Below are 26342 nucleotides of genomic sequence, written 5' to 3' on the forward strand. Positions count from 1 at the left end.
ATCATACATAATGAAATCATAGGAATTTTCATGCTGTGGTCACTAACCTTTAGCCTGCTAAATTTCTAAAATAGACAGGTCCATCATTCAATTTGGGCAACACCATGTATTATTCGAAGGGGTGTTCACTGAATATTTACTGACTGAATAGCAAACAGTGCAGATCATGATCAGGACATGTAGCCTGATCTTGGTCTGCACTGGTTTGCAAAGGCAGAATAACTTGCGCCAGCAGGCTAAAGGCTAAATTTAATCCATACAAACAAGTAAAACTCACAAATTTAAAGCCATGAATTCATGTACCAACAAACTATTAAACGGCCACAAATTTAAATTATTTGACATTTTTATATTTCTGGGAACTGTCTACCACCATTAGTGAAAGCAAATCTGTGGGGCAAGAAGTATGAAGCTTATATTGCAATTTGGTCTTGACGTCTTTATACTGGCAAGGCAAGGATGGAGATTATGTGCATTTACATTTTATTTAATGTTTTTCAGAGATTTAATATTTCAAAAATGAGATTTTCATTCTACAATTTTCATAGTTAACAAGCTACAAAAACATAAATGTACAATTGTATATGAATTGTAAACTAAAGCTGCTTTTGAGAAAAGCGCATGTCTCCCACAACTGCCTAAACATCTGAATAGTATGTCTGTCTTTATATATATATTTAGTGAGTCTAGATGGACTTGTATGAATGGTTCCGTAATTTTTGGTCAAGGGCCATAATTCGAAGTGCCTGGGCCGATCTGGCTAATTATCGAACTTGGCCAAGGAGTTATTGGCAGGCACATTTTGTTCAAGTCTGGTGAAGATTGGATGAGAAATGTTCGACTTATAGAGTGCGGACAAGCTTTGTGACAGACACACACACAAACTGGAGTAAATCAATATGTCTCCCACACCACTGTGTGATGGGAGACATAATTACTCAGAAGTCTAAAAAAACAGCAATTAAGATATAAAGTATATAAACACATACATGCCATATTTTCAGACTGTCAGTAAGGGAGTTTTGCCTCAGCAGGGCTTTTTCTAAGGGAGATTTGGGTAAAAATATGGGAGACTTTTATTCGCTCACTTTTTACGCGCTAAATAGCCGTTTTCATGAAAAAATCATCAAGTTTTTTTACATTGAATTGATGAGTGGAGCCAACAGTTGTGTACAGAATGCATGATTATTACCTATAGCACTTAACTTAATCCAAGGAAATTCAGAATTCCATGAAAGATTGAACCAGGATCTTTGTTTTTGCTTTATGTGTTGATGCTTCTGCATCTGGGGAGAGTGATCTTTTTGACATGTTTGACTGTCATTTCTTTACATGTATTTAACTTGGGAATTCTTCTCCTGTTAATTATTGCAATATGACAATATGGCAGTCAATTATTCGGGCAATATGAATTAGAATTTATTTCATAAATTCACTTATCCGAATTCATGTTTGTCCGAAATTCTATGTAGTGTGACGTTAACTCGCCAATTTTGTTAAGTTGTTGTTTAATTTTTTGCATGTTGTGCAAGTATTTAAATTGAGAAACATAAACTCGGTGTTAGCACTAACCTGTCTCATCCTCTAGTTTATCGGGTTGTAAATGATTTAAAATGACTGTGTAAATAGGCATGACAAGTGTTATTCTTCTTGGATATTGGATTTAAAGTGTTCCTAAGGACAATATATTTACTACTCCAATAGGAGGTGCGCAAATACAAGTTGCGGAAGTTACCAGTACAAAGCAAAAAAAAAAAAAAAAAAAAAAAGATGGCTCGATAAATACGAGAAAAGAGTGTTTCCCGATAAATATTAAGGCCAGGGAAAACGAAAGTACACTTTAGCAGGTGGCGGTAAAATGACGTAATTTTAAGACTGGTTTACATATTGTTTTGAAAAATTACGGATCAGTGGCTTTTTTTGTATGATACAAAAATATAAATCTAAAAATCTCAAAGAACTATTTAACCTTATTACAGTATTGACATTCTGATGTCATAATTTTGTAACATTGCCCAATGCTCGTTACACTAAACATGTAAAACGGGTATAATTTGGAAATTAAAAAAATTGATTTGTTTTATAGTTAAGATCAAAACATTTTTCACATGTGAATATCAGATTGTCACATTTTCAATTTTCACTTTGGTGCAATTTTGTATCTGATGTACCTGGTGAAAGGTATTTCAATCTTGCACGAAAACAAACAATAATACTCCTATTTCTTTAACAATAAAGAGCAAGGTTACCTCCAATCATTGCAAACATCACATTGATACACAATTTGGCAATACTCAAAGACTTCGGTAATGCATATTGGCAACATAGATGGGACGTCAACTTGATGGCAAATATCTGTAAATAAAAGGTAAAGAAAAATGACGTTAGTTTCAGGAATACAGATCAATAAAGAGCACATGTCATCATATTTTTCCTTTTGAATACCTTGGTTAAACAGAAAATTGATAAAATTTGAAAAAACCTTTTAGAATTTTGATATTTAAACAAAATTCCATCTTGGTACATCCCAGTATGCCAGAAGTAAACATTTGACAAAGTTTATTTAAAAGTAGCACTTTTAAAAGAGTCGAGTCTGCCCAATAAGCTCAGTAAGACTGTGAATTAAAAGTCCCTAGGTGAGGGGAAAATTTTAATTGATCATTAGATAGATGGTGTGTCTGAACACATTCTTCCTGAATCTATGATTCTCTGATCCATAGTTACTTGCAGAAACAGGTACTAGTAAGTACTGGCACATAATCCAGGAAAACTAATCTGGTTAACCAAACATCAACACTGTTGAAATTTTTGCTGGCTTTTGTTACGCTTAACAAAAACACTGAAGCAATTTTAGGTTATATGGCAACTTTCCAGCTTTTAATGGTGGTGGAAGACCCCAAGTGCCTCTCGGGGGGCATTATTTAAGGCACAAGTGGGCACCTGGGTAGAACAAGTATGCCCATAGGCAGAATGTCGAGCCTGCCAGCTGTCTAAGTGTGACCTTGACCTTAGACCTAGGTACCTGGTTCTTGCGCAAGACACTCCGTCTCATAATGGTGAACATTCATGCCAATTTACATCAAAATCCCACCATGCATGAAGAAATGCTCTGGACAAACTTCAATTTGACCTTTGACCTCCAACTGTGACCTTGACCTTTGAGATAGGAACATGGGGTTTGCGCATGACATTCCTACTCATTCAAGTAAACATTCATGCCAAATATAAACAAGATTGGTCCGTGCACGTCAAAGTTATGGTCCGGACAAAATCGGAGACGGACGCATGCACATACACCGACCCGCCAAAAGTGACAACTAAGTCAAGTTCACCGCAAGCGGGCTCGACAATAACCAACCTTGTGTGAGCCAGCTGGATGGCTTCCTCACATGAAAGAAATCTAAATCACAAGCGAGCAGGGAGGTCAAGTGATTCAAAGTCAGCATCCTGAACTGCTTGGACATGGAGGCCCACAAATTTAAAATAACTGTTCATGACCTTTTGCATAGAAAAAGCAATTAATGCAATCTTAAAATACATGTGCAGTCAATGCAGATGATTCAGTTCTGTTGTATTCCATGAACTAATGTACTGAATATACAGTCAAACGTTCAGTCCCCATGGAAGCCTTATTTCATTTTTACGACACAGTAAAATATGACACATCACTGATATTTGGAATTTAATACATGCTATCTCGAGGATGACTAAAAATAAATCAATTACTAATTATGACTGATCAGTACGCATGTACTATACCTGTTTATCCATCTGTGGTTGACTCAACATTTCAGGGATATAGTCGAGACATATATGCATGGACGGTATACCTAGCACTGTAACAGGTAACAACTCATTTGGATAACCCTGAAATAAATGTACAAAGGTATGAAAATATTTCCTTGTTTTGTGAAATAATGAAAACTTAAATACATATAAAAACTTGTAAGCTGTTCAAAACGTTATCCTAGGTGTAACTTTATCACTTGCATATCAAATATTGATGAAAACCCAAGAATACACACCTTGACAATAGAATTTGTGGTAATTCACAGACTTACTTCCATTCATACGAGACTCAGTTTCAAAATTTTTCAGTCTGTGGAAAATACTTCAAAATAAATCCACTGGACAGCTTAGTTTTACACACTTTTTACTATAAACATTATAGTCAAAGGTTATCAACCATATGAGCCGTGCCATGGGAAAACCAACATAGTGGGTGTGCGACCAGCATGGATCCAGACCAGCCTGCGCATCCGCGCAGTCTGGTCTGGCTCCATGCAGTTCGCTTTTAAAGCCTATTGGAATTGGAGAAACTGTTAGCGAACAGCATGGATCCTGACCAGACTGCGCGGATGCGCAGGCTGGTCTGGATCCATGCTGGTCGCACACCCACTATGTTGGTTTTCCCATGGCACGGCTCATATCTCATTACAAAATAAGACTATAATGTTTCCCTATCCATTTCACCAAAGGATTGAATTTATGTTTGAATACTGACTCTGGCTTAGCAAAGCAAAATAAGTAAACTTCTGAGAATAAAAAACATGCACTTACCTGGAAATGTACTAGTTTTGCAAGGTTAGGATCTGAGATGAAAGTTTGATGTATATATGAACACAAGACGGACCGCACTTCTTGTAGGTTATTTAACATACCATCCCTCTCCTGAAATACATGTATCATGCTCATTAAACAACATACCTTATTATTACATACTCGTTCCTACTCTCCATTGAGTTACAATGGAACCAGAAATATCAATAGTTTTCAATACTGACGTCTGAATTTCGTATCCGGTCAGTGATGTCATTTTAACCCTTACCCTGCTAAATTTCTAAAATGGACTGGTCCATCATTCAAATTGGGCAGTACCATTTATTATTTGAAGGGGGGTTCCCTGAAAATTTATTGACTGAATAGCGAACAGTGCAGACCATGATTTTGTAAAGAGATATTGGTCTGCTCTGGCGGCAAAGGCAGAATCACTTGCCGCAAGCAGGCTAAAGGTTAATGTGTGTTGTAAATAAAGCTATAATTATTACACAATTAAATTTGAAACTCCACAAAGTTACAATGGAATATTCAGAGTTGATACATTTTCACACTGACATTTAAATTTCATACTGGATGTGAGATGTCATTCTAATGTGTGTTTCCACCTTAAAAAGTTCATTAATATCAATATATTTTTTCTGAGAAAAACTGCAGGTCATTTAGTCTCTCCAAGAGTAAATGTGCATGTAATAAAAGATCTCAGATATATGCACTATCACAAAATAGTACTGTGCTTTTAGAGTTGTGAAATATATCCTCTGCAGAACGTGTTTTCAATGTAAGTTTAATGCCTTTATAATACACTTACTGAATTAAAACAGCAGGCCTGAAGTAGTTATAAGCATGACTTAACTAAGCACACCACAAGTGTCAATATCGACTTAAATGTGCTCATAACCATGTAAGTTATGTCACTGCTGTTGGATTTAACATCACGCCAACACAATTATAGGTCATAATGGCAACTTTCCAACTTTGATGGTGGTGGAATACCCCGAGTGCCCCTCTGTGCCCCTCTGTGAATTATTTCATCATGGGCAGGCACCTGGGTAGAATCACCAACCTTCTGTAAGCCAGCTGGATGGATTTCTTACATGAAGAATTTGATGTCCCCAAGTAAGGCTGGAACCCACATCGGTGAGAGGCAAGTGATTTGATGTCAGCGACCTTAACCACTTGGCCATGGAGGTCCCCCCCCCTCACCCCACTTCATTGTTGTTTAATCAGTTGTTTATTTTATACCTAAACACAACAATTATTACTCAATTGTTTGATTTGGTCAACTATGTAAAATACATTATTGAATTTTCTATTGTGACGACACAGGATAAAATGATGTCAAAAATGACATCACTCATCCTATTGGTCTAATCACCAGTTTTATGCCTGCTTCCAGGTATTGTGCCCACTTTGTCATTGGTTTAGTTTTTATCTTGGTCTATGTAATTCTGTTACTATTTGTTGTAAGGTATATAATAACCATTGTTACAGCATTCCTAAGACAAATTTACAGCAAACTGAACATTTGCCATTCTTCAGTCTAAGGTTAAGACTTTAAAAGTTGAGAGCTTGCTAATCCTTACAAAAGTAAAAGCAAATATTCATACACTGCCAAAACATACTGACATAACTTAACGACAAAACATGTACCTGTTTTTCATTTTCATTTTCCATACAGTACTCAAGCAGTATCTGTATTATTGCACTCTCCTGTGCCACTAGCAGCGCTCCCTTCAGTTCCTGACGATCTTGGTCAGTCTGATTGTTCCCGTCCAGCACGGGGTTTGACTGTATATGATTCTCCATGTATACTCTACATGCCAGGGTGTACGCTGACAGGATACGTAACACAATCTCTAACAAAGGTGCACACCTAGAAACAGAACAATGTCAATTATTAAATGAGAATAAAATAGCGAGAAGCATTTTCATTAGTCCCACTGACAGATAAATATCATATAAAGATTATACAGCATTAATGGCTGCAAAAGACACTAAATAAAAGTTTTAAGATATATACATTTTGGCAAGGTATCAATCTACCCTAATTGTCCACTTCATTGCCTACCATAAAAAAAATGCAATCTTAGACAACGATGAAGTTCACAGCTCTGAGAGGCCAACATGTTCGTCACAAAACAATAATCAGTTGCCCTAGCTCCCTTTGATATTGTAAATATATGGGAATAACATCATTGCTATCGAAATCATTATTATTCTAACCTATATGTGCTGTATTAAGACAGAAAGAGATAAAATGTAAATAAGAGCTATTGTGTTTATACTACAACAGTGTTGGTATGGCAGAATAACCAAACATCAGAAACATGCACAGAACTTTCAAAAATGAAAAGAAAAGAAATAGCATAAGTCAGGGAGATATCAGAATCACACCTAAAAACTCTCTCATCACATCGCAGCACTATCAATGGATCCACCGTCACATCTGTCTCTGTGTACTGTGAAAACTTGAACTCATTCTTACGCTGCGGTCTCAGTGCATTTACTGTAGCAAGGCGTAGACTGAAAAATCACACACACAGAATGTTTCATTCTTAACTCATTCAATACAAATATGTTAGTCATTTAAGTTGATTAAGAATATCTGACTTCTTTCAAAGGTTAAAATCTGACTGAGTCTGAATAGTCTCAGTAATGACTTTAAGCTCCTCATATTGAATCTGGAGACCAGTCTTGGAATTCATGTTTATCACTGGTCAATTAAAAGATTGTGCTCAGAAAAGGCCAATCAGATGCCAGAGTTTTTAGACTGGTTTACAAACTCGGCTTTATAGATTTGGATCCTTGTTAGACATCTAGGGAGCATTCATGGAGTGTTGACCTAGGTGCATTTTAGGAAGGAAATTGTCTCAGGCTTGCACCGCAGGCTCATATCTGACAGAACTTGTTCTACAACTGAAATAAAACAACAAGTACAGTAAAACACAGCTCGCTCGAGGTCACAAGGGAATGATTTGTTTGTTTGTTTTGGGTTTAATGCCGTTTTTCAACAGTATTTCAGTTATGTAATGGCGGGCAGTTAACCTAACCAGTGTTCCTGGATTCTGTACCTGTACAAACGTGTTCTCGGCAAGTAACTGCCAACTTCCCCACATGAATCAGATCTTTTATTCAACTGTCATAGAAAACTTTTGCCTTGCCCGGGGATCGAACTCACGACCCAATGTTCTGTAGATCTGCGCTCTCCCTATTGAGCTAAGTAGGTGGACAGCAAGGGAATGAATTATATGCAAGGAAATGAATTACATGTTTAGACTAATCAGGAGTTTCCAGCAAATAAAAAAAATACATAAGGAAAATGGTGTGGATCCTATATATTGCTGAAGTCACAGATGCTTGAGAAAGCAGTGTTTCACTGTAGTTTTATCTTGTTAAATTCTTAAAGACTCATCAACATTTTGATACTGCTGTTTGTATTGTATTTAAATTTATTTTTTTAAAAATATTCTGCCTTACCTTCGAGGAGTGAGAGAGTGAATTTTGAACCAAATCCTGTTCACTAGATCATTAACTTTCCTTGGTACAGAAGATGATAAAATAATGGGCAGACAATTGACAATCTCATCTGTAAAGGGGAGTAACTCTTCCACTGGTAGACTGAGCATCCTTTGTAAAACAATCAACATATCTGTGGCACAGTCTGGCAGGGTAGATAATGCTGAAACAAACATGGCAATCATTAATATAAACAAGAGGATCATGATGGTCCTGAATCGCTAACCTATGCCCAGGTGACCCAGTTTTGAACTGAGTATGACGTCGTTTTTTTCTATTATTTGACATAGTGACCTAGTTTTTGAGCTCATGTGACCCAGTTATCAAGATCCTTTCAAAAGTATGGCCTCTAGAAAGGTCACAAGGTTTTTCTATTTTTAGACCTACTGACCTAGTTTTGGCCCGCAGTTGACCCAGTTTCAAATCTGATCTAGATATTATCAAGATAAACATTCAAACCAATTTTCATACAGATCCCATGAAAAATATGGCCTCTAGAGAGGTCACAAGGTTTTTTTATTATTTGATCTACTGACCTAGTTTTTGAAGGCATGTGACCCAGTTTCAAACATGACCTAGATATCATCAAGTTGAACATTCTGACTAACTTTCATGAAGATCCATTCAAAAGTATGGCCTCTAGAGAGGTCACAAGGTTTTTCTATTTTTAGACCTACTGACCTAGTTTTGGACCGCACATGACCCAGTTTCAAAGTTTACCTAGATATCATCAAGATGAACACTCAGACTAATTTTCATACAGATCCCATGAAAAATATGGCCTCTAGAGAGGTCACAAGGTTTTTTTATTATTTGACCTACTGACTTGATCAAGTTGAACATTCTGACTAACTTTCATGAAGATCCATTGAAAAGTATGGCCTCTAGAGAGGTCACAAGGTTTTTCTATTTTTAGACCTACTGACCTAGTTTTGGACCACACGTGACCCAGTTTCGAACTTGACCTAGATATCATCAAGATGAACATTCTGACCAATTTTCATAAAGATCCCATGAAAAATGTGACCTCTAGAGTGGTCACAAGCAAAAGTTTACGCATGGACGGACGACGGACGCTGCGCGATCACAAAAGCTCACCTTGTCACTTTGTGACAGGTGAGCTAAAAACTGATAATGAAAATGTCCAAAAGACAAATATCTTGAACAGCTTTGAACTTTTTGGTAGGTCTCTGGTTTACTGTGTGAAGATGCTGTTGCGCATGATGCACATGTTTAGAAATAAGGCTGATGGTGAATCATCCTCCATTAAAAATATTCTCTGAATAAAATGTTAATATCATGAATCAACTGCAAACAGCTTTGGAAGAAGAGTGTCAGACTGTTCATATTATGATCAATCGTCTATTTTACAATATGACTGTTGAGGGACAGCCTGGTCCATGAGTTCAGTACATTAAGTGTACAAGAATGAGTAGTGTACAAGAATAGAAACTGCCAATGAAGGATATTCTGCCAATATGAATAAAAATATTTTAACAATATAGAATGTCATTAAACCCCCGAGTGTCAAAACTTCAGAATATACTTAGAAAATTCTGCAAATAAAAAGTATTGTGTTCGACTGTTTACTAGACTGATTTGGAAAATTTCGACCTCATACAAATTTTCATTATGAGTGTCTATGGGAAAAATCACAATTTTGATAACACTCTCACAGGTAGAGATTTTTCTACAATGTAGATTTTAACGAAACTTCTCACAATTGTGCATAAACGTAAGGTCTATAATATGGTGAAATTGAATGTATGGGTCTGTGCACATGTTTTTGAGATATTTGCCCATGATTTAAGAGATCCTGAGATTGGAAGATCATTCAGTAAGTGCATATTACTATTTGTCTACCTTTTCTAAAATTTTCCATGGTACAGGTAGACTTGCTAGCTGTAGTCACATGACCAGTCGTCAATGAAGGTGTCATGGTTTCATCTAACCAATCTTCAATGATACACAGATGTGGGAACTGACTAACTAACAACCTGTTACGACAACATTTACATAGCATTTTCCAGTTTTCAACAGCTTACTTTGGTATGTTACAAATGATGAAATTATGTTAAAAGTAAAATCCTTCCTCATTTGTGAAACTGAAAGTTACTCTTGGAGAATAAGGAAGTACAGTATAAAAGTGTTATTATAAAAGTAGCTCGATCTGGGATGCTGTATTCTGCTTGAGTGGATTTTGCCAGATCAGATCTCACGAGGCGAGCAAGCGCCGAGTGTGATCAGACCTTGTAAAATCCTTGATAGCCAAATACAAAATCCCAGATGGAGCTACAATTATAATAACTTTTTTATTATATACCGTCACCTTTTTGTTTGTTGTTTTGTTATCTAACAAAATCTTCATTATTTATTGATGTTAAAATAGAACTTATTGTTTATTGATGTTACATTAGAACTGAGTGAAGTTTTTATGTGTGCTATTTATAGAACTGTGTCAGGTCATGCATATTAAGTGAAAGTAGTCTGGCAACATACAATACAAAAGGTACAATGCAGATCTTTTTTTTGCCTGTTCATATATACTTGTGAAATTTAAACCTTATTTTTGACAGAATTTATATAGGTATATAATAACAAGAGGGTCATGATGACCCTGAATCGCTCACCTGAGTAATATGAGCCACATGTTTCAAATGGCAAACTGATGCTAAATATTAGAAAGTAGATCAGTAGGTCACATTCATGGTCACTGAAAGTCAGTTTTAAGATCAGTGTGCAAAACTGTACATGTCATCCAAATTTTAAGGCTGTATCTTAAAAAACAAGAAAGTAGGTCAGTAGGTCATTGTCACAGTCAAGTGACCCCTAATCGCTTGGGGTCATCAGTTAATTATAATTAAACAGTCTACGAAATATGATCTGATAATTTTTGAAGTATTTATTCCTATATAACTCATATAACAAGTGACCCCAGGGTGGGGCCGCTTTTCACCCCAGGGGCATAATTTGAACAATCTTGTTAGAGATCCACTAGGCAATACTACATACCAAATATCAAAGGCCTAGGCCTTGAACTTTTAGACAAGAAGATTTTTTTCCCCCTATATATGTCTATGTTAAAAATGGGACCCCTAGGGCAGGACCTCTTTTCACCGCAGGGGCATAATTTGAACAATTTTGGTGGAGGACCACAAGGCAATGCAACATACCAAATATCAAAAGCCTAAGCCTTGCAGTTTCAGGCAAGAAGATTTTTAAAGTTTTTTCTCACCCAAGGGGCATAATTTGAACAATCTTCATAGAGGACCATTAGATGATGTCACATGCCAAATATCAAGGCTCTACACCTTGTGGTTTTGGACAAGAAGATTTTTAAAGTTTTTCCTTTTGGTTGCCATGGCAACCAGAGTTCTGCATGGAATTCAATTCTTTGAATAATTTTGAAAGGGGGCCACCCAAGAATCATTCCTGTGAAGTTTGGTGTAATTCTGCCAAGTGGTTTTCAAGAAGAAGATTTTTTTAGAAAATGTTGACGGACGGATGACTGACAACGCACGATGGACATTGAGCAGTCACAAAAGCTCACCATGAGCCTTTGGCTCAGGTGAGCTAAAAATGAAACCCAGGAACCTTGCTGACTTCTGTCACATAACTGAACAAGAGCACCACCTGCAGGTGCCATCGCTCATCTGCAAGTGATGGACAATATGTAAGAAAAAGTTATAGTTCTTGGCCTTCTTACTCAAAGCTTGAGTAAATATTCAAGAAAAGTGAACTTAAACAAAACAAGAGCACCGCCTTGCGGGTGCTGACGCTCATCTGATTTTTTTTGTGTAATAGAAATATTGTCCTACCCATGATTTTCTAAGTCTAAAAAGGGCCATCATTCTTGCAAAAAGCAGGATAGAGTTATGTTTCTTGATGTACAGTGTCCACTTATGATGGTGAAAAACTGTTGCAAGTTTTAAAGCAATAGCTTTGATAGTTTATGAGAAAAGTTGACTTAAACATAATACTCAACCAAGAAAATGATTTTCTAAGTCCAAAAGGGGCAATAATTATTGCAAAAAGCAGGATGGAGTTATGTTGCTTGCTGTACAGGGTCAGCTTATGATGGTGAACAAGTGTTGCAAGTTTCAAAGCAATAGCTTTGATAGTTTAAGAGAAAAAGTTGACCTAAACATAAAACTTAACCAAGAAATCTGATATTTTCTAAGTCCAAAAGGGGCCATAAATCTTGCAAAAAGCAGGACGGAGTTATGTTTCTTGCTATACAGGGTCAACTTATGATGGTGAACAAGTGTTGCAAGTTTTAAAGCAATAGCTTTGATAGTATAGGATAAAAGCTGACCTAAACATAAAACTTAACCAAGAAAACTGATTTTCTAAGTCCAAAAGGGGCAATTAATCTTGCAAAAAGCAAGATGGAGTTATGTTTCTTGATGTACAGGGTCTGCTTATGATGGTGAACAAGTATTCCAAGTTTCAAAGCAATAGCTTTGATAGTTTAGGAGAAAAGTTGACCTAAACATAAAACTTAACCAAGAAATCTGATATTTTCTAAGTACAAAAGGGGCCATAAATCTTGCAAAAAGCAAGATGGAGTTATGTTTCTTGCTATACAGGGTCAGCTTATGATGGTGAACAAGTATTCCAAGTTTCAAAGCAATAGCTTTGATAGTTTAGGAGAAAAGCTGACCTAAACATAAAACTTAACCAGGCAACGCCGACGCCGACGCCGACGCCGACAACCGCTCAAGTGATGACAATAACTCATCATTTTTTTTCAAAAAATCAGATGAGCTAAAAACAACCAAGAAATACTGATTTTCTAACAAAAAAAAAACAATCAAGGAATATTGATTTTCTAAGTACAAAAAGGGCCATAATTCTGACAAAATGCATATCAGAGTTATGGTTCTTGGCCTAATTAGTCATCTTATAATGATAAACAATAGTGCAAAGTTTCAAAGCTGTAGCTCTTATAGTTTTTTGGAAAAGTTGGAACTAAATAAATATTTTAACCAACACCAATGCCGACGTTCAAATGACGACAATGCTTTGTAGATTTTTTTCCAAAATCTGATGTGCTAATAATAACTGAACTAGATGTGTGTCCATAGGACACAGGTGCCCCCACTCCTGCCACTGTAACATGGTTTTATGACTCAGGTTTAATAATTTTTAAGATGTTTGCAACACAAACTTTTAAGAACCTTATGTGTATTTTTCACTTAGTTAGCCTAACTCTGGCCTAGCTGAGTAAAATCCTAAAGAGAATACTTCACAGGCTATAAAACAATCCTCTAATGTTTTATGATTCTAGATCAAGTACATTTTAACATACATGTTTCACAAACTTTTTTTTTTTAGCAAGTCTGGACAAGAAGTCTGGTCTCGTGTAATGAAAAAACTTAAAAAACAAAATAAGTCAGGGGCCGTAACTCCTACATGACTGAATGAATCCGGACGCGAAACCCCAGGTGCACAACTACACATGCTGACCAACATTCCTGTAAAGTTTTGTGACTCTATGTCAAATACTTTTGGATCTAGGTGCGACACAACACTAAAATGACCAATTTTTACAAAGTCAGGGGCCATAACACCTACACAACTGAATGAATCTAGACGCGAAACCCCAGGTGCACAACTACACATGCTGACCAACATTCCTGTAAAGTTTTGTGATTCTACGTCAAATACTTTTGGAGCTAGGCGCGACACAACATTCTCGGAAGGATGGATGGACAAGAGCAAATCTATATGCCCCCACCACTCATGGGGGGGGCACAAAAATTGTAAAAACTGACGAAGATGCTACTGATGATGTTTAAGATGCTGACTTTGACTATATTTTACAACAGAAAATTAACCTATCTACTGACAACTTGACCAGAGCACCGAAAGTTCTTTTTCTATTACTAAAAATGAGATAGGAGGGAAAATTTGAAGATAGTGTGAAACCAATATCATTTGTGGGGGATCAAATTTCATGGATTTCGTAGTTGTATTAGAAAAAATTAAATCTCCATTAAAATATAAAATGATAATTCATTTCTCTCAATAAATCTACGGATATACATCCTGATGAAACTGCCATTTTTGCCAAAACTACGAAATTTTATACCCACAAAATGAGATGATATACATTATATAAATGAACATTGCTTACTTGAGGAGAGATGAGAACAGACCACCATACAAGTCCTGTCTTTTCTGTGATTGCTGGATCAGGTAGTTGATAGGTAGAGTTGACATGAGACTGTCAGGGTACGATTCTACATTTCGACCCGACAATACTGAAATAAACATAAAAATACTTAACAAATTCTGAACAGATCAGTGGTCTCTCTGACCCTTACCTTGCTAAATTTCTATGAGCTTGTCAATCTTTCAATTTGGACAGTACCATTAACTGTTAAAAGGGGTGCTTACCAAAAAGATACTGACTGAATGGCGAGCAGTGCAGATCATTATCAGACTGCACGGATGTGCAGGCCGATTATGATCTACACTGGTCGCAAAGGCAGAATCAATCGGGTCCAGCATGATAAGGGTTAAAGTGATGGACAGCAGCAAAAAAAAAATAAATCAAATTTATGCAAACTTCAGATTTTACAGGAACTGCACATCAAAATTTCCAAAATTAAGTATATACAACATACGTAGTGTTTTTCTCTGACTATCCAGTGTGTCTTGGTATAGTAGAATGTAGTACAACATACACAGGTGAGGTGTTAGGTTCACATCTCCAACAGCACACTGAAAATATTGAAGAAAGAAATAGAAATAAACAAGAGCTGTCACTTTTAGTGACAAATGCCCCCGATGCGTGCCCAAGAATGCTACAGTTGTCTGCACAAATTATGCAAGAATAGTTTAAGTATGAATAATTTTGTGAACCTTGACCTGAGAGACCCGGGTCATAAGTGTGACACACCTTAATATGGTTAACATTTGTGTGAACTTATTCAAATCCCTTGATAAAAGGCAGAGTTATGGACCAGACAAGAAACAGAACACGTTTACCTTTGACTTTTAAGTGTGACTTTGACCTTGGAGCTAGGAGTCTGGGTCTTGCATATGACATGTCATCTCATTATATGGAACATTTATGCCAAGTAATTTTCAAATCCTTTCATCGATGGCAGAGTTACGGACCAGGCAAGAAACAGACCATGTTAACCTTTAACCTCTAAGTGTGACCTTGACTTTACAGCAAGGTGGATAACTACATTCACATAAAGAAGCACTTACCCACTTCTTGTGCTGAATTAACAATATTTTCTAATACGAATAGCAATGCTTAAATCATTGCAATGATATGTTGACGTCATGTCAACGTGATATTTAGCGCCATATCTTACTTAATAGCATGTTCAAAATGAAATGTCACACTGTACAACTGTCTTGATTAATTTACTCACATACTGTGTTGGTTATTCTCTTTGCAGAATAATTTGCCATCATTTTCGCCCAAACTGAACTCTTCCGCAAGACATATTACCATTTCCGGAACGGGCGTGTATAAACAAAGGAGCGTTACGACCTACCATATTGCGCCATGCATGCGCTAAGAAACAGTTCTATCATATTTGATCTAAATCTTACAATAAAAGACATATTAGAGTCAAAATAATTTATAGCAAAACTGTGTTTTAAGACTATTTAAACACTCAGGCAGTTATATGTTGCTCGAAATAATTTCACGCGGGCTGCGCCCTCGTGAATTATTACTTCCAATGTATAACTGCCCATCGTGTATAAATAGTGTTAAAATACGGTTTTGCTATAAATTACTTCTTAATTATGATGTGTCATGTCTTAATATTCATTATTGAGGTCCAAAAACTCTTTCAAGAAAAGAAGACATTTTTAGTCATATTATTACCTTTTGAAATACAGGCTTTTCATTGAACAAATCTGCTATTTCTCGAGATTCTACTGGCTGGTTGGTATGATCAGTTTTAGCACTTTTCACCAGTATTGAGTTAACATAGACTTCCAACAACGAGGGTAACAGAGGATGTAATGGGTAAGAACACTGTGAGATCTGTGAGTATATCCAGTCCTGAAACAAATTTGTATTGCACTGTAAAAGTGTAAAAAAAAGGTTGAAAAAAGTTCTGATGAGAACTGAAAAACATACCCTTTTTGTGGGAGGCTTACATGCCACTTGGCAATTTCATTTTGTAACAGTGCTCTTCTTAAACTTCTTACCATAATATAAATAAAAACTTCCTAAACAAAGCAAAGGAGAAAGCATTGAGAAAATATCTTTGATCAAAATAAATACCTAAACAAAAACAAATAAACAATATTCAGCCACTTTTAAAGTCTTGTTATTTACAACATTAAAAGGCCTAAATAAGTGTGCCAGCATTTGCAAGTCTTAAAAGAGTGTTAATATAAAAAACATTTATATGAAAGATGTTCATTATTTCATTATATACTCTATATTATCAAAATATTGACTTTTTCTCATGCACTATGGCCAAGATTATAAAATAGAATTTGGATGTCAGTCTTGAAGCCCTAGAATCTGATTGGCTGATTCTGAGCTCAAAATTTGAAATTGACCAATGGCATGACTGCATTCAAAGACTGGCTTTCAAGCTGCAGTGTAAGAACCTTGTAGCTGAATACCTTGATAGGAACTTTGTACTTGGAGAAAGCCCTGCTCTTCAACAGTTGATATATACAGTGGATAGGTAAATAGCCTGCCATGTTTCCATTGAGACCCTCGGTTACTGGCACAGTCACAGCATGGGATGTTATCACCTGTAAATAGGTATAGGTTAAGCAAGATCTCATTGGTCAAGGTCATGCCTTGCAAGCATGCCTATGTCACAAAATACCATGTCTTAACTGACAAATGACAAAATATGTTGTAAACATTCCACTCAATATTTGTATAGTTTATAACAAAATTAGCTGAATTTACATATAGTATGTTCAGTTTATTTATGTCTCCTAAAAATTATTCTAAACAAGTTTTACAAATCTAAGTGATAAAGTTGTTTAAATAGAAAAAAAATCATTTCCTTATTCTTTCTGAGAACAATGAAGCTACAAAACCATTTTTACGAGTAAACCATATTCTAACCTAGCTTCATGTGGAGAAGTTGTGGGCAAAACTCACCTGTTCTGTGAAAATATCTTGTGTAAAAATCTGTCGAATTCTAGCTAGAGCATTGGCTTTTACATGAGTCTGAAAAAACAAAATGATATCATAACAGTGGGCACTTTAATTTATTTTAAACTAATTTATTTTCAGTTTATTTTTCATCTGTTGGAGGAGTTTTCACAACTCATAGTAAATTATATACTAAGTCTTATAGACTGACCAACTTATTCCTGAACTTCTGACTGACACCTGTACTGTATTAGGGCAATGCAGGAACAGCTATCAAATTTCACCACTGATAGTGTTCAAACCCATGACCTACTTGTCATAAATCTAATTTTCTACCCTTTTAACACTTTTTTTCTATAATTCCTTTTACTATCATTTGCCATCAGATAGGAAGTCAAAGGCACAGTGGTTATCTGGCTGGACCACTGGGTTAGGGACCCAGAGTGTAATTTCCAGATGTATGGACCACAAGATTTCCACTTGCAATTGATGTCCAGATTAGTGTTCAGTGATGTGTGATTAATACTAGAAATACATTTTGCATGCACACAGGCAGAATGTCGAGCCGCCAGCACCTTTGGCCTCCAAGTGTGACCTTGACCTTAGACCTAGGGACCTGGTTCTTGCGCATGACACTCCATCTCATAATGGTGAACATTCATGCCAAGTTACATCAAAATCCCACCACGCAAGAAGAAATGCTCCGGACAAACTTTGACCTTTGACCTCCAACTGTGACCTTTACCTCTGAGATAGGAACATGGGGTTTACGCATGACACTCCTTCTCTTTGAGGTTATCATTTGTGCCAAATGTAAACAAGACTGGTCCATGCATGTCAAAGTTACGGTCCAGACAAAATCGGACATACGCACGCATGGACGGACGCACATACAACGACCCGCCAAAAGGGACGACTATATCGAGCTCACCGCAAGCGGGCTTGACAAAAACTGGTACTGTTTCCAGCTGTACTCATGAAAACTGGATGCTGGGAAGGATAATATGGCACCTGCCATTGGCTTTACTGGAATTTAGTTGTTCCGCCCATTTCAGGTGAAGACTTTTTTCAACTATCCACATTAAATAAGAAACCCATACCTTTACCGAGAGTCATTGTTTCTGCACAGATCATGCATCTAATTATTAATTAATATTAAATAACTAATTAAAAATTTTCAACAAAATTTTATAGCCTGCATTAAATAATACACAGATAGGTCTCAGACTATTAAATATTCATAACATTGCCATATATAGGTCTCATACCATTAAATAATCATAACATTGCCTAAGTCTATTGTCTTTATTTTACCTTCATTCCCAGTGTAGAACAAACTAACTCTGATATAGCATGCATATGGTTGCCATGGAAATGAATTGCAATTAAAAACAGCATTTCTCCAAATGATGAACTCTTCCCAGCTTTTCTGAAACATAACCATATATTTAATTGAATGTTCGACAGACAGACACGGAAAACGGCATCTTCACATGAATATTTGAGATCTGGTTAAGTGTCTGATGAAATTACAATGCATCTACCATACTTTTTTCTTACTTTCCAAATTGCAGGGCATAATTATTATTTCATAAGGTCAGACAATCTGAAAACAATTGTTGCATGTTGTCTCACAATATAAGTAAATTGGTCTACAATTCCTACACCAAACTTCATAACACTAAAATATTTATCTAAAGGTATGAATCAGTCATGCCAGGTTTGAAAAATATCTTCTGTTTAACTTATGACTAATCTTAAAACTGAAAATAGTTTAAACATGAGCAAATTAAAACATAAACTTTTTATAAAGCAATTAAAAATTAAAATGGCATGGTTAAACAATCTTGTTGTATGAATACACTGAAAACATGTAATAATTTAGACCATTTGTTTGTTTGTTGTTTTGTTGGTTTTTATGTAGTTTTTCGACAGTATTTAAGTTTTGGTTTCTGGTATTTGTAACAGTATTGACTTGTTCTCCACAAATAACTGACAACTTTCTCACATGATTTGGAGGTAAAAGACAAATGACTTCAGATATATTGCCTTCTGTCAAACCATCAAATAACAATCCCCACTCAGGGTATGAAGTCTGAAACTTAAAGCTTTAAACAGGAAATATAACATTCAAAGTTCCATATGGATTTTAATTTTATGTTAAAAACAGATACAGCAACCTTTCATTTAGATGTCACACATAATTGCGTGGTTAGAAAAGCACTATTTTCAATAATGCTCAATCATGAACTTATAGTTTCAGCCATAAAGGGAGGTAATCATAAACAACGGATTCAATAATATTCTTTACTATGTCAATTAAAATTCATATTTTCGGCTATTATATGAGAAGACAATTACTGAAAATAGGATTTAACAAGATATAGACATATTATTAACCACATTATAAAACAAAGGCATTATGAGTCTTTAAAATATGCTTACTTTTGGAAAAGGTTTTCCGAGGCTATCAACCATCGGATCCACTCAGCTACCTGGCGTTCTTGTTCTTGGCTCCTGAAAGGTTTTAAAATCAATACAGACAAGTTTTAGTTTTTGAGCTTATCATGTAAAAATATAGCAAATGGAATACTGTAAAATCATTTAATTTCGTGGGCATGAAATTTCGTGGATTTGGTCAAATCGGCAATTTCGTGTGGATGTGAATTTGTGGATTTCAACTTTTGAATATAAAAAAATGGGAATTTTACTTGTTGGTTGGGATTAAATTTTGTGGATCGACTCAACCACGAAAATTAGTCCCCCACGAAAATTAATGATTTCACAGTATTAAAAGCTGTGCATTATACCTAAACCATCTGTATATAGATAATTTGACTGATATAAATGTCACTTGATCCTTTGTTGTTCAAGTTCTCTGATGCACCAGTAAGTTTTCTCTGAAACTGTAGATTGGGTTGTTTTTGTGTCACTTTTATTTCACCATTTAGTAAACAGAAGCCACATATGCATTGTTAAAAATCAACATCTAATTCTTTCTTACATTTCTTGAGATACAGTCAAACTTGTCTTATGCAGTGAATCAATGGAGTGACACAATTTGGCTGTTTCAGGTATATGGCTGCTTAAGAAACACAGACCAAAACATGAATTTGGGAAGTTAGCAGACTAGCTGCTTAAAGACAAGAGGTTATTTAATGCAGGTGGCTGTTAAGGCAGGTTTAACCATATTTCTAGATATTGACAGTCACAACTGTTTTGTGATTACCTCTGTGAATATTAGCAAAAAAAAAACGTCTTGAAAATTACCCAGCCTTCAGCAATGATTCTACAGAAGATGTGAAAACTTAGAATGATTCATTACATGTATTTTAAAAAATTATTGAAATAAAATTGACTGTGAAGAATATCTGGTGATACAAAGTATATATTTCACTGGTTGTGCATTTAAAAATTTGCGAAAAACCATGAAAATAGCACGAAACAGAAAGAAAATTTGTTCATTTAGAATGAACACCAAATCAAGTTATCTCTCTCAAGAACATTGTATCACATGTTTATTCAGTGAAAGATTTATTTGTAGGCTTATATATAGTCGCCACAGGTACCCTATATGGGCGACTCCTCCTGAGGACTGTCAGTGATGTTAGTAGGAGGATAGTGCAAGACACAGAAGGCACTCCAATTCCAGAAACTTCCCTGGTTCTTCAGCATGCCAGGTGTAAAGCTCCCCAACACGGATACATGGGACTCTTATACTGATGTTAGTAATTTTTTAGTTTGGAGGAGTGGGGACTCAAGCTCATGATCCCTGATTTCCTCTGGACCACTGCGTCTGCTCTAGTGTATTGTTTTCTTTACTTACCCTATTATGTAAGGACATGCTATGAGCATGCACAGCCCTAGAGACACAAATCTTGCACCTGATTGGTTGATAGGAGGTTGTGATGTCACCAGTCTTAATAACAACTTCATTTCCTCATCTGTAAACCTGTAAAAACAAGGCGTAACAATACGATTTGGCTTGAAATAAATTCATAAATACCATGAATAAATTTTACAGATGAAAGCAAAATAAAAATCTCTACAACACTTATTGTTCTTGGGTTTAAAATGAAAGTTACTGTTTGATTCTTCAATTCTGCAAAACATCTTTTTTTTTTAATTAAATTTTTGTTCTAAAGATACCAATGCAAGTGATATGTCATTTTACAAGTCTCGAAAGGTAGAAAAGGAGACTTTATGAATTTACTAAATGTCTCCTATTTAAATGCTGCTGTCATAGTGAAGGCAGAAGTGACATGCACTGTAACATCGTTTACGAGAGGCAACTATCATTTTTTTCAAAGGATAAACAAAACGCTACACTTACTTCAGTGTGGCCATCCCTTTCAAAGCACAGAAGAGCCTGATAAAAGAACCAGCTTTGATCACATGACCTTCATCTATGCTCTCCCCAGGTGGAGGTAAAATACTGACTAGCTGCTCTATCAGACGCTGTCTCATTGTGTGAAGCATAGAGCTTGACGGTTCACGCCCTCTCTGTAATACGATGAATTGAATGAGTTTCCACATCTTCTCTAGATTTCAGTGTAAACTAGACTGTTTTTATTTTTCAAAAGTGCATATCTCCCCTTACTGCTCCATTTAACATTTACCCTGCTAAATTTTTAAAATGGTCTGGTCCATCATCATTCAGTTTGGGCAGCACCACTTATCATTCAAAGGAGTGTTCACTGAAAATTTACTGACTGAATAGCGAAAATAGTGCAGAACATGATCAACATGCATGTCATTGCAGGCTGATCTTGGTCTGCACCGGTTGCAAAGGCAAAATCACTTGCCGCCAACAGGTTAAAAGGTTAAATAAAAAAAGTGAATTAGTGGGTGAAATTGGCAGCATTAATAAATGCATTGGTCTAGAACTTACATGACTAAAAGTTGCAATATGCCTGTCACCTTACTGTGGAAAACATTTGTCAAACTGTTTTTTCTCTCTAAATTTTCTTCAAAGTGGGCAAAAAAGACATACAGCATTTACAATTTTGTGAAGAATGGAAGAATTGACAGACAGACAGATAACTGGACCAAAAATAACATTAACAAGAACACAAGTAACTGACATGACCAGAATTTGTATACAGATTATAAGCAATACTGACTAAGCAAAGAATTGGGAAATCAAGGGTACAAATTCATTTTCACATGATTCCCAATGTACAAGCATCAGTTTGTAAATTAGTCACGGAGTAATGCTGACAAAATTTAAGAATACATGTATATTCTTATATAAGGCTTGATGATCAGTCTAAAGTATCACTATATTTCAGCATGTACACATACCTTTTGTAAACCTTTACCACATAACAGGTTTGTAACAGGTAAGTCTGAACAGATAGTGCACTAGGATTGGTATATTAACATATATCTAAATTTTTATCTATATCATATATATGTGTTATGTATCTAATTTTCATACCTTTGTACTATAGTACTATGGAACAAGACAGACATATCTATGTAAACTCAAACTATACTGTAAATAATGCTGTAATCTTTAGCATACCCTTTGTCCACATTTGATGAATTGTGAGAACCAGTTCTTTACTTCTATGTTGTTGCCAAGCAACAAACCACTGACAAAAGCAACAATATCACTGGCTGGTTCTGTGGAGCTCTCTGATTGGTCATCATCTCCTGATCTCTTTGATGATTGGCTAACAGTGTTCAAAGTCAGTGCTACAGTGAGACCTGGCATTGTGCAATTAAGAACCTGCAAGAAAAATTCATTTATCAACTGAAAAGGCAATAGCATCTCATAAAAATTTATTTGAATGTTGCTGCTGAATGCGTTAAGCCTTTCAGGTTTAATTGGTATTAAGGATTACACTAGAACTTCAGAAAATGATTTTGAACCCAAGTAAAACCACTAACATTTCTTAAACCAGCAGAATGCCTAGCCAACAAGAAATGACACAGTCCACAAAGGAGCAGGTAAGGTTCTAACCACAATGAGTGAAGGGTGACTGATTTAAAATTAACAATCTTCATTATTCAACTGATTTGTTTCCCTTTTTGTTGGGTTTAGAGTTAAACTGACACAAAATAAGTCATATGGCAACTTTTCCACAGGTTTTGATGGAGGAAGACACAAGGTGCCTCTGCAGGCATTGATTCAGGAACAGGCAGGCACCTGGGTAAAACAACCCTGGATAGCCTTTTTCCCATGAAGAATTCTACACCCAAAGCAAGGTTCTCCAAGCAAGTTTTTGCATCCACACTGGTGAGGGGCAAGTGACTGGAAGTCAGCAACCTTTAACACACTGCCACCGATACCCAAGATTCACTCAAAGAATGCTTTTACCTTTACTTACTTAAACAGACCTGAAATGTCTACAATACCCCAACTGACACACAAGCCCTGTCACAGATGTTTTCACATACTGTCTTTATATAGCCACATTTAAGTTTACTTACACAAATCGACCTGACAAACAAGGCCTCACAGGGGTTCATTTCAGACAAAGTTTGTATAAGATCCATTCGCTTTCTGCCACTGATTGTTTCCTCATCCTGCTTCTCTCCCCTTGATACGAGACTCTGACACACTAAATATAGAACATCATAAATCAAACAAGATATAAACTGATTAAGACACCTCAAGCATATAAATATATATATTTACAAATATCAATATATTAATTAAATTACCTTAAGCACAAACATTCCATTTTGTCTCTCTAGTCAGCTTTCCCTCCTTACGCAAGGAAATTAAAGACAATCTTATTTCAAAGCTTCATCTCCATTTTTAGTTTTCTTCTAGCAATTCTAATGCCAAATTCAAGAGAAACAGTACTGCTAAATTAACATCTTCCCTCCAAGAAAATGTTATTAATACATATAAATATTTTTCACATACAGTACACATTAACAAAATATCATGCATCTTTTATTTTCTCTTATACATGCATGGTACACCAGCCAACTAAATCTATATTCTCAGACGTTATGCTGCTAAAACATTTGTCTTGGGTACAAAATTTTTCAGTTTTGCCCAAAACAGCTACATGTATTTGGGATATGGGTTCATGGATTTTCACTGATCAAGATTAAAAGAATGGATACCTTCTTGTGTAATGTGATATAATTTCATGAAATGTCACAACTCCATGAAAATTAGTATCCCACTGTTACAATACTAATGATATTCCAGTATACTGCTAGACATGTAACACCAGTACATTTTACTTGGAAAAAAGAATTAAGTGAAAGGGAAGTCTAATATAACATTTTACCTTCTTTAAAGCTATCTGGAGAATTGGCAACCAGTCTGCATAGTAACCAGGCTCCATTGGGAACGTACATCAGGGCCTCGGCAACATCACTGATTGGTAAAAGGCTTGGTAACTCTGTAAAATAAACAATGTAGTTGTCTTGGAAACACTCAAGTAAAGAATAAAACAGGCTTACCGGTAATAATGCTATGAAATAAATACTATGGTTGTCTGGAACTTTTAAAAATAATTTATCTTAAATCACAGGTGATAAATTTTAAAAAGTATATGAGTAATGCAAGCCACCAAAGCAGTATAATACACCTACTACTCATTATTAGAACATCATCGTAAAATAAATAATTGCCAATGTATCTCTCTTTTTATTTAATTGGCATAAAAAATCAGAAAGAAAGCTTACAAAATCTGACCAAAAACAAACAAATATGAGCAGTAAGGCTAGTTATAGGTTATTTCAAGAGGTGGTATTAAGGAATTCTGTCCTCCATCCCAGAACTAGTAACATGCTGAAATTGTATTATAATAAATGCCTACCTGAATATGCTATACAGAGAACATCAGACACTTCCTCTAGGTAAACTTCACAGTCAAACAATTCCCACTGTTTCTGAGAGAAATCAATCTTGTTTTCTCTAACCTGCAACATAATATTCCAAATAAATTCAACAAAGCAATCACCACCTATACAAAATATGAAGGAATTTCCAGCAATGGATATCATCTTTTCAAGGAAGTTTGACATTTTTCACCTTAGATACAGACATGCTAACGGCCATGTTGGTTTACTGTCGACACAGTCCAATGATGCTAAATATTTGTGTGTATTCCAAACTTATTTTTAGTCCAGTTTTTGTCAGTTTTTACACTTAATTGTGCACTAAACTTTATTGGTACACCATCTAAAAAATTTTATTAAAAAAAACTTTAACCTTAAATATTATATTTATCTATATTTGGATTTTATGGCGCACCAACACATTATAGGTTATATGGCGCCAAACAGGACTATAAATTTTGGTTCCACATTTCATTTACATCGAAATAAAAACATGAGGTATGGAATCAAAATTTGCACACCTGCTGGAATCACAGAGTTACTGCAAAACCAAGTGTTAAGACCCTATTAGTCGCCTCTTACCATCATGCAAGGGTAAGGCAGTGGTTCCAATTCTTTTCATACACAGATCGTCCCAGAACCACATGGGGCTTAAATATTGCATTCCTGAGAGGGTGATATGAAAAATGTTCACCTTGAGATATATGAATATCGACCGAGGCTCCAGCCGAGGTCTATATTCATATTTCGAGGGGTGAACATTTTTCATATCACCCTCTCAGGAATGCAATATTCATTTTATTATACCGAAAATATATAAAGGTCAAAACATTTACTGAAAAATCAACATAATTAGTTAAAAGATTTATTTAACATTAAAAAGTAATTACTAAGCAAATAATGAAGACAGAATTAAGGAGACTTTACTTGTTTGCACTCAGAAATTGTGGCGACTTTGCTGTGTAATAAGACTTTTTTATTTAGTCGAGACGTTTACATATCATTGACCTCTATATTTATGCGCATATTTCAACATTGCATCGATACTGAATTCGACAGCGGTAACATTCGGAAAATGGCGATAACTTTCTTATTTCTAAAGGAAACATTTAAGTGGGAGCACTCATTTTCTTACCTAGATCATTTCCAATCTAATGGTGATAGTTTCGATTCAATATTTGATAAAAAGTTGTTTTGAAAATTTTTGGCACGTAGAACAAGTCATTAAAAAAAGAAAAATCGGCCGGTTTCACACATGCATGAACACCAGAAAAGGTTATTGAATCCTAAAGTATATATAAGAGCCTCGTCTGAAAATTTATCGTCTCAGTCGAAAGAATCAATCTCTCAA

The 26342-nt window shown here is 35.7% G+C and overlaps 1 protein-coding gene across 1 annotated transcript in view; it reads right to left on the minus strand.

Annotated features, from left to right (window-relative positions):
• Window positions 1-26342, minus strand: part of LOC123534498 (integrator complex subunit 2-like) — a 31112-nt gene that overhangs the window by 2295 nt on the left and 2475 nt on the right. The window contains exons 3-22 of the mRNA XM_045316777.2: window positions 24970-25072; window positions 24436-24549; window positions 23618-23748; window positions 22707-22913; window positions 21513-21682; window positions 21006-21131; window positions 19625-19696; window positions 18494-18608; window positions 17186-17254; window positions 16690-16824; window positions 15935-16114; window positions 14709-14805; window positions 14216-14342; window positions 9940-10073; window positions 8038-8239; window positions 6955-7083; window positions 6211-6433; window positions 4561-4671; window positions 3760-3867; window positions 2250-2355 (exon numbers count right to left, since the gene is read on the minus strand). Coding sequence (XP_045172712.2) covers window positions 2250-2355; window positions 3760-3867; window positions 4561-4671; window positions 6211-6433; window positions 6955-7083; window positions 8038-8239; window positions 9940-10073; window positions 14216-14342; window positions 14709-14805; window positions 15935-16114; window positions 16690-16824; window positions 17186-17254; window positions 18494-18608; window positions 19625-19696; window positions 21006-21131; window positions 21513-21682; window positions 22707-22913; window positions 23618-23748; window positions 24436-24549; window positions 24970-25072 — 2659 coding nt within the window. The remainder of the gene's footprint in view (window positions 1-2249; window positions 2356-3759; window positions 3868-4560; window positions 4672-6210; window positions 6434-6954; window positions 7084-8037; window positions 8240-9939; window positions 10074-14215; window positions 14343-14708; window positions 14806-15934; window positions 16115-16689; window positions 16825-17185; window positions 17255-18493; window positions 18609-19624; window positions 19697-21005; window positions 21132-21512; window positions 21683-22706; window positions 22914-23617; window positions 23749-24435; window positions 24550-24969; window positions 25073-26342) is intronic.

This window comes from Mercenaria mercenaria, chromosome 12, assembly GCF_021730395.1.
Source record: "Mercenaria mercenaria strain notata chromosome 12, MADL_Memer_1, whole genome shotgun sequence".
In the NCBI taxonomy this organism is placed as follows: Eukaryota; Metazoa; Mollusca; class Bivalvia; order Venerida; family Veneridae; genus Mercenaria; species Mercenaria mercenaria.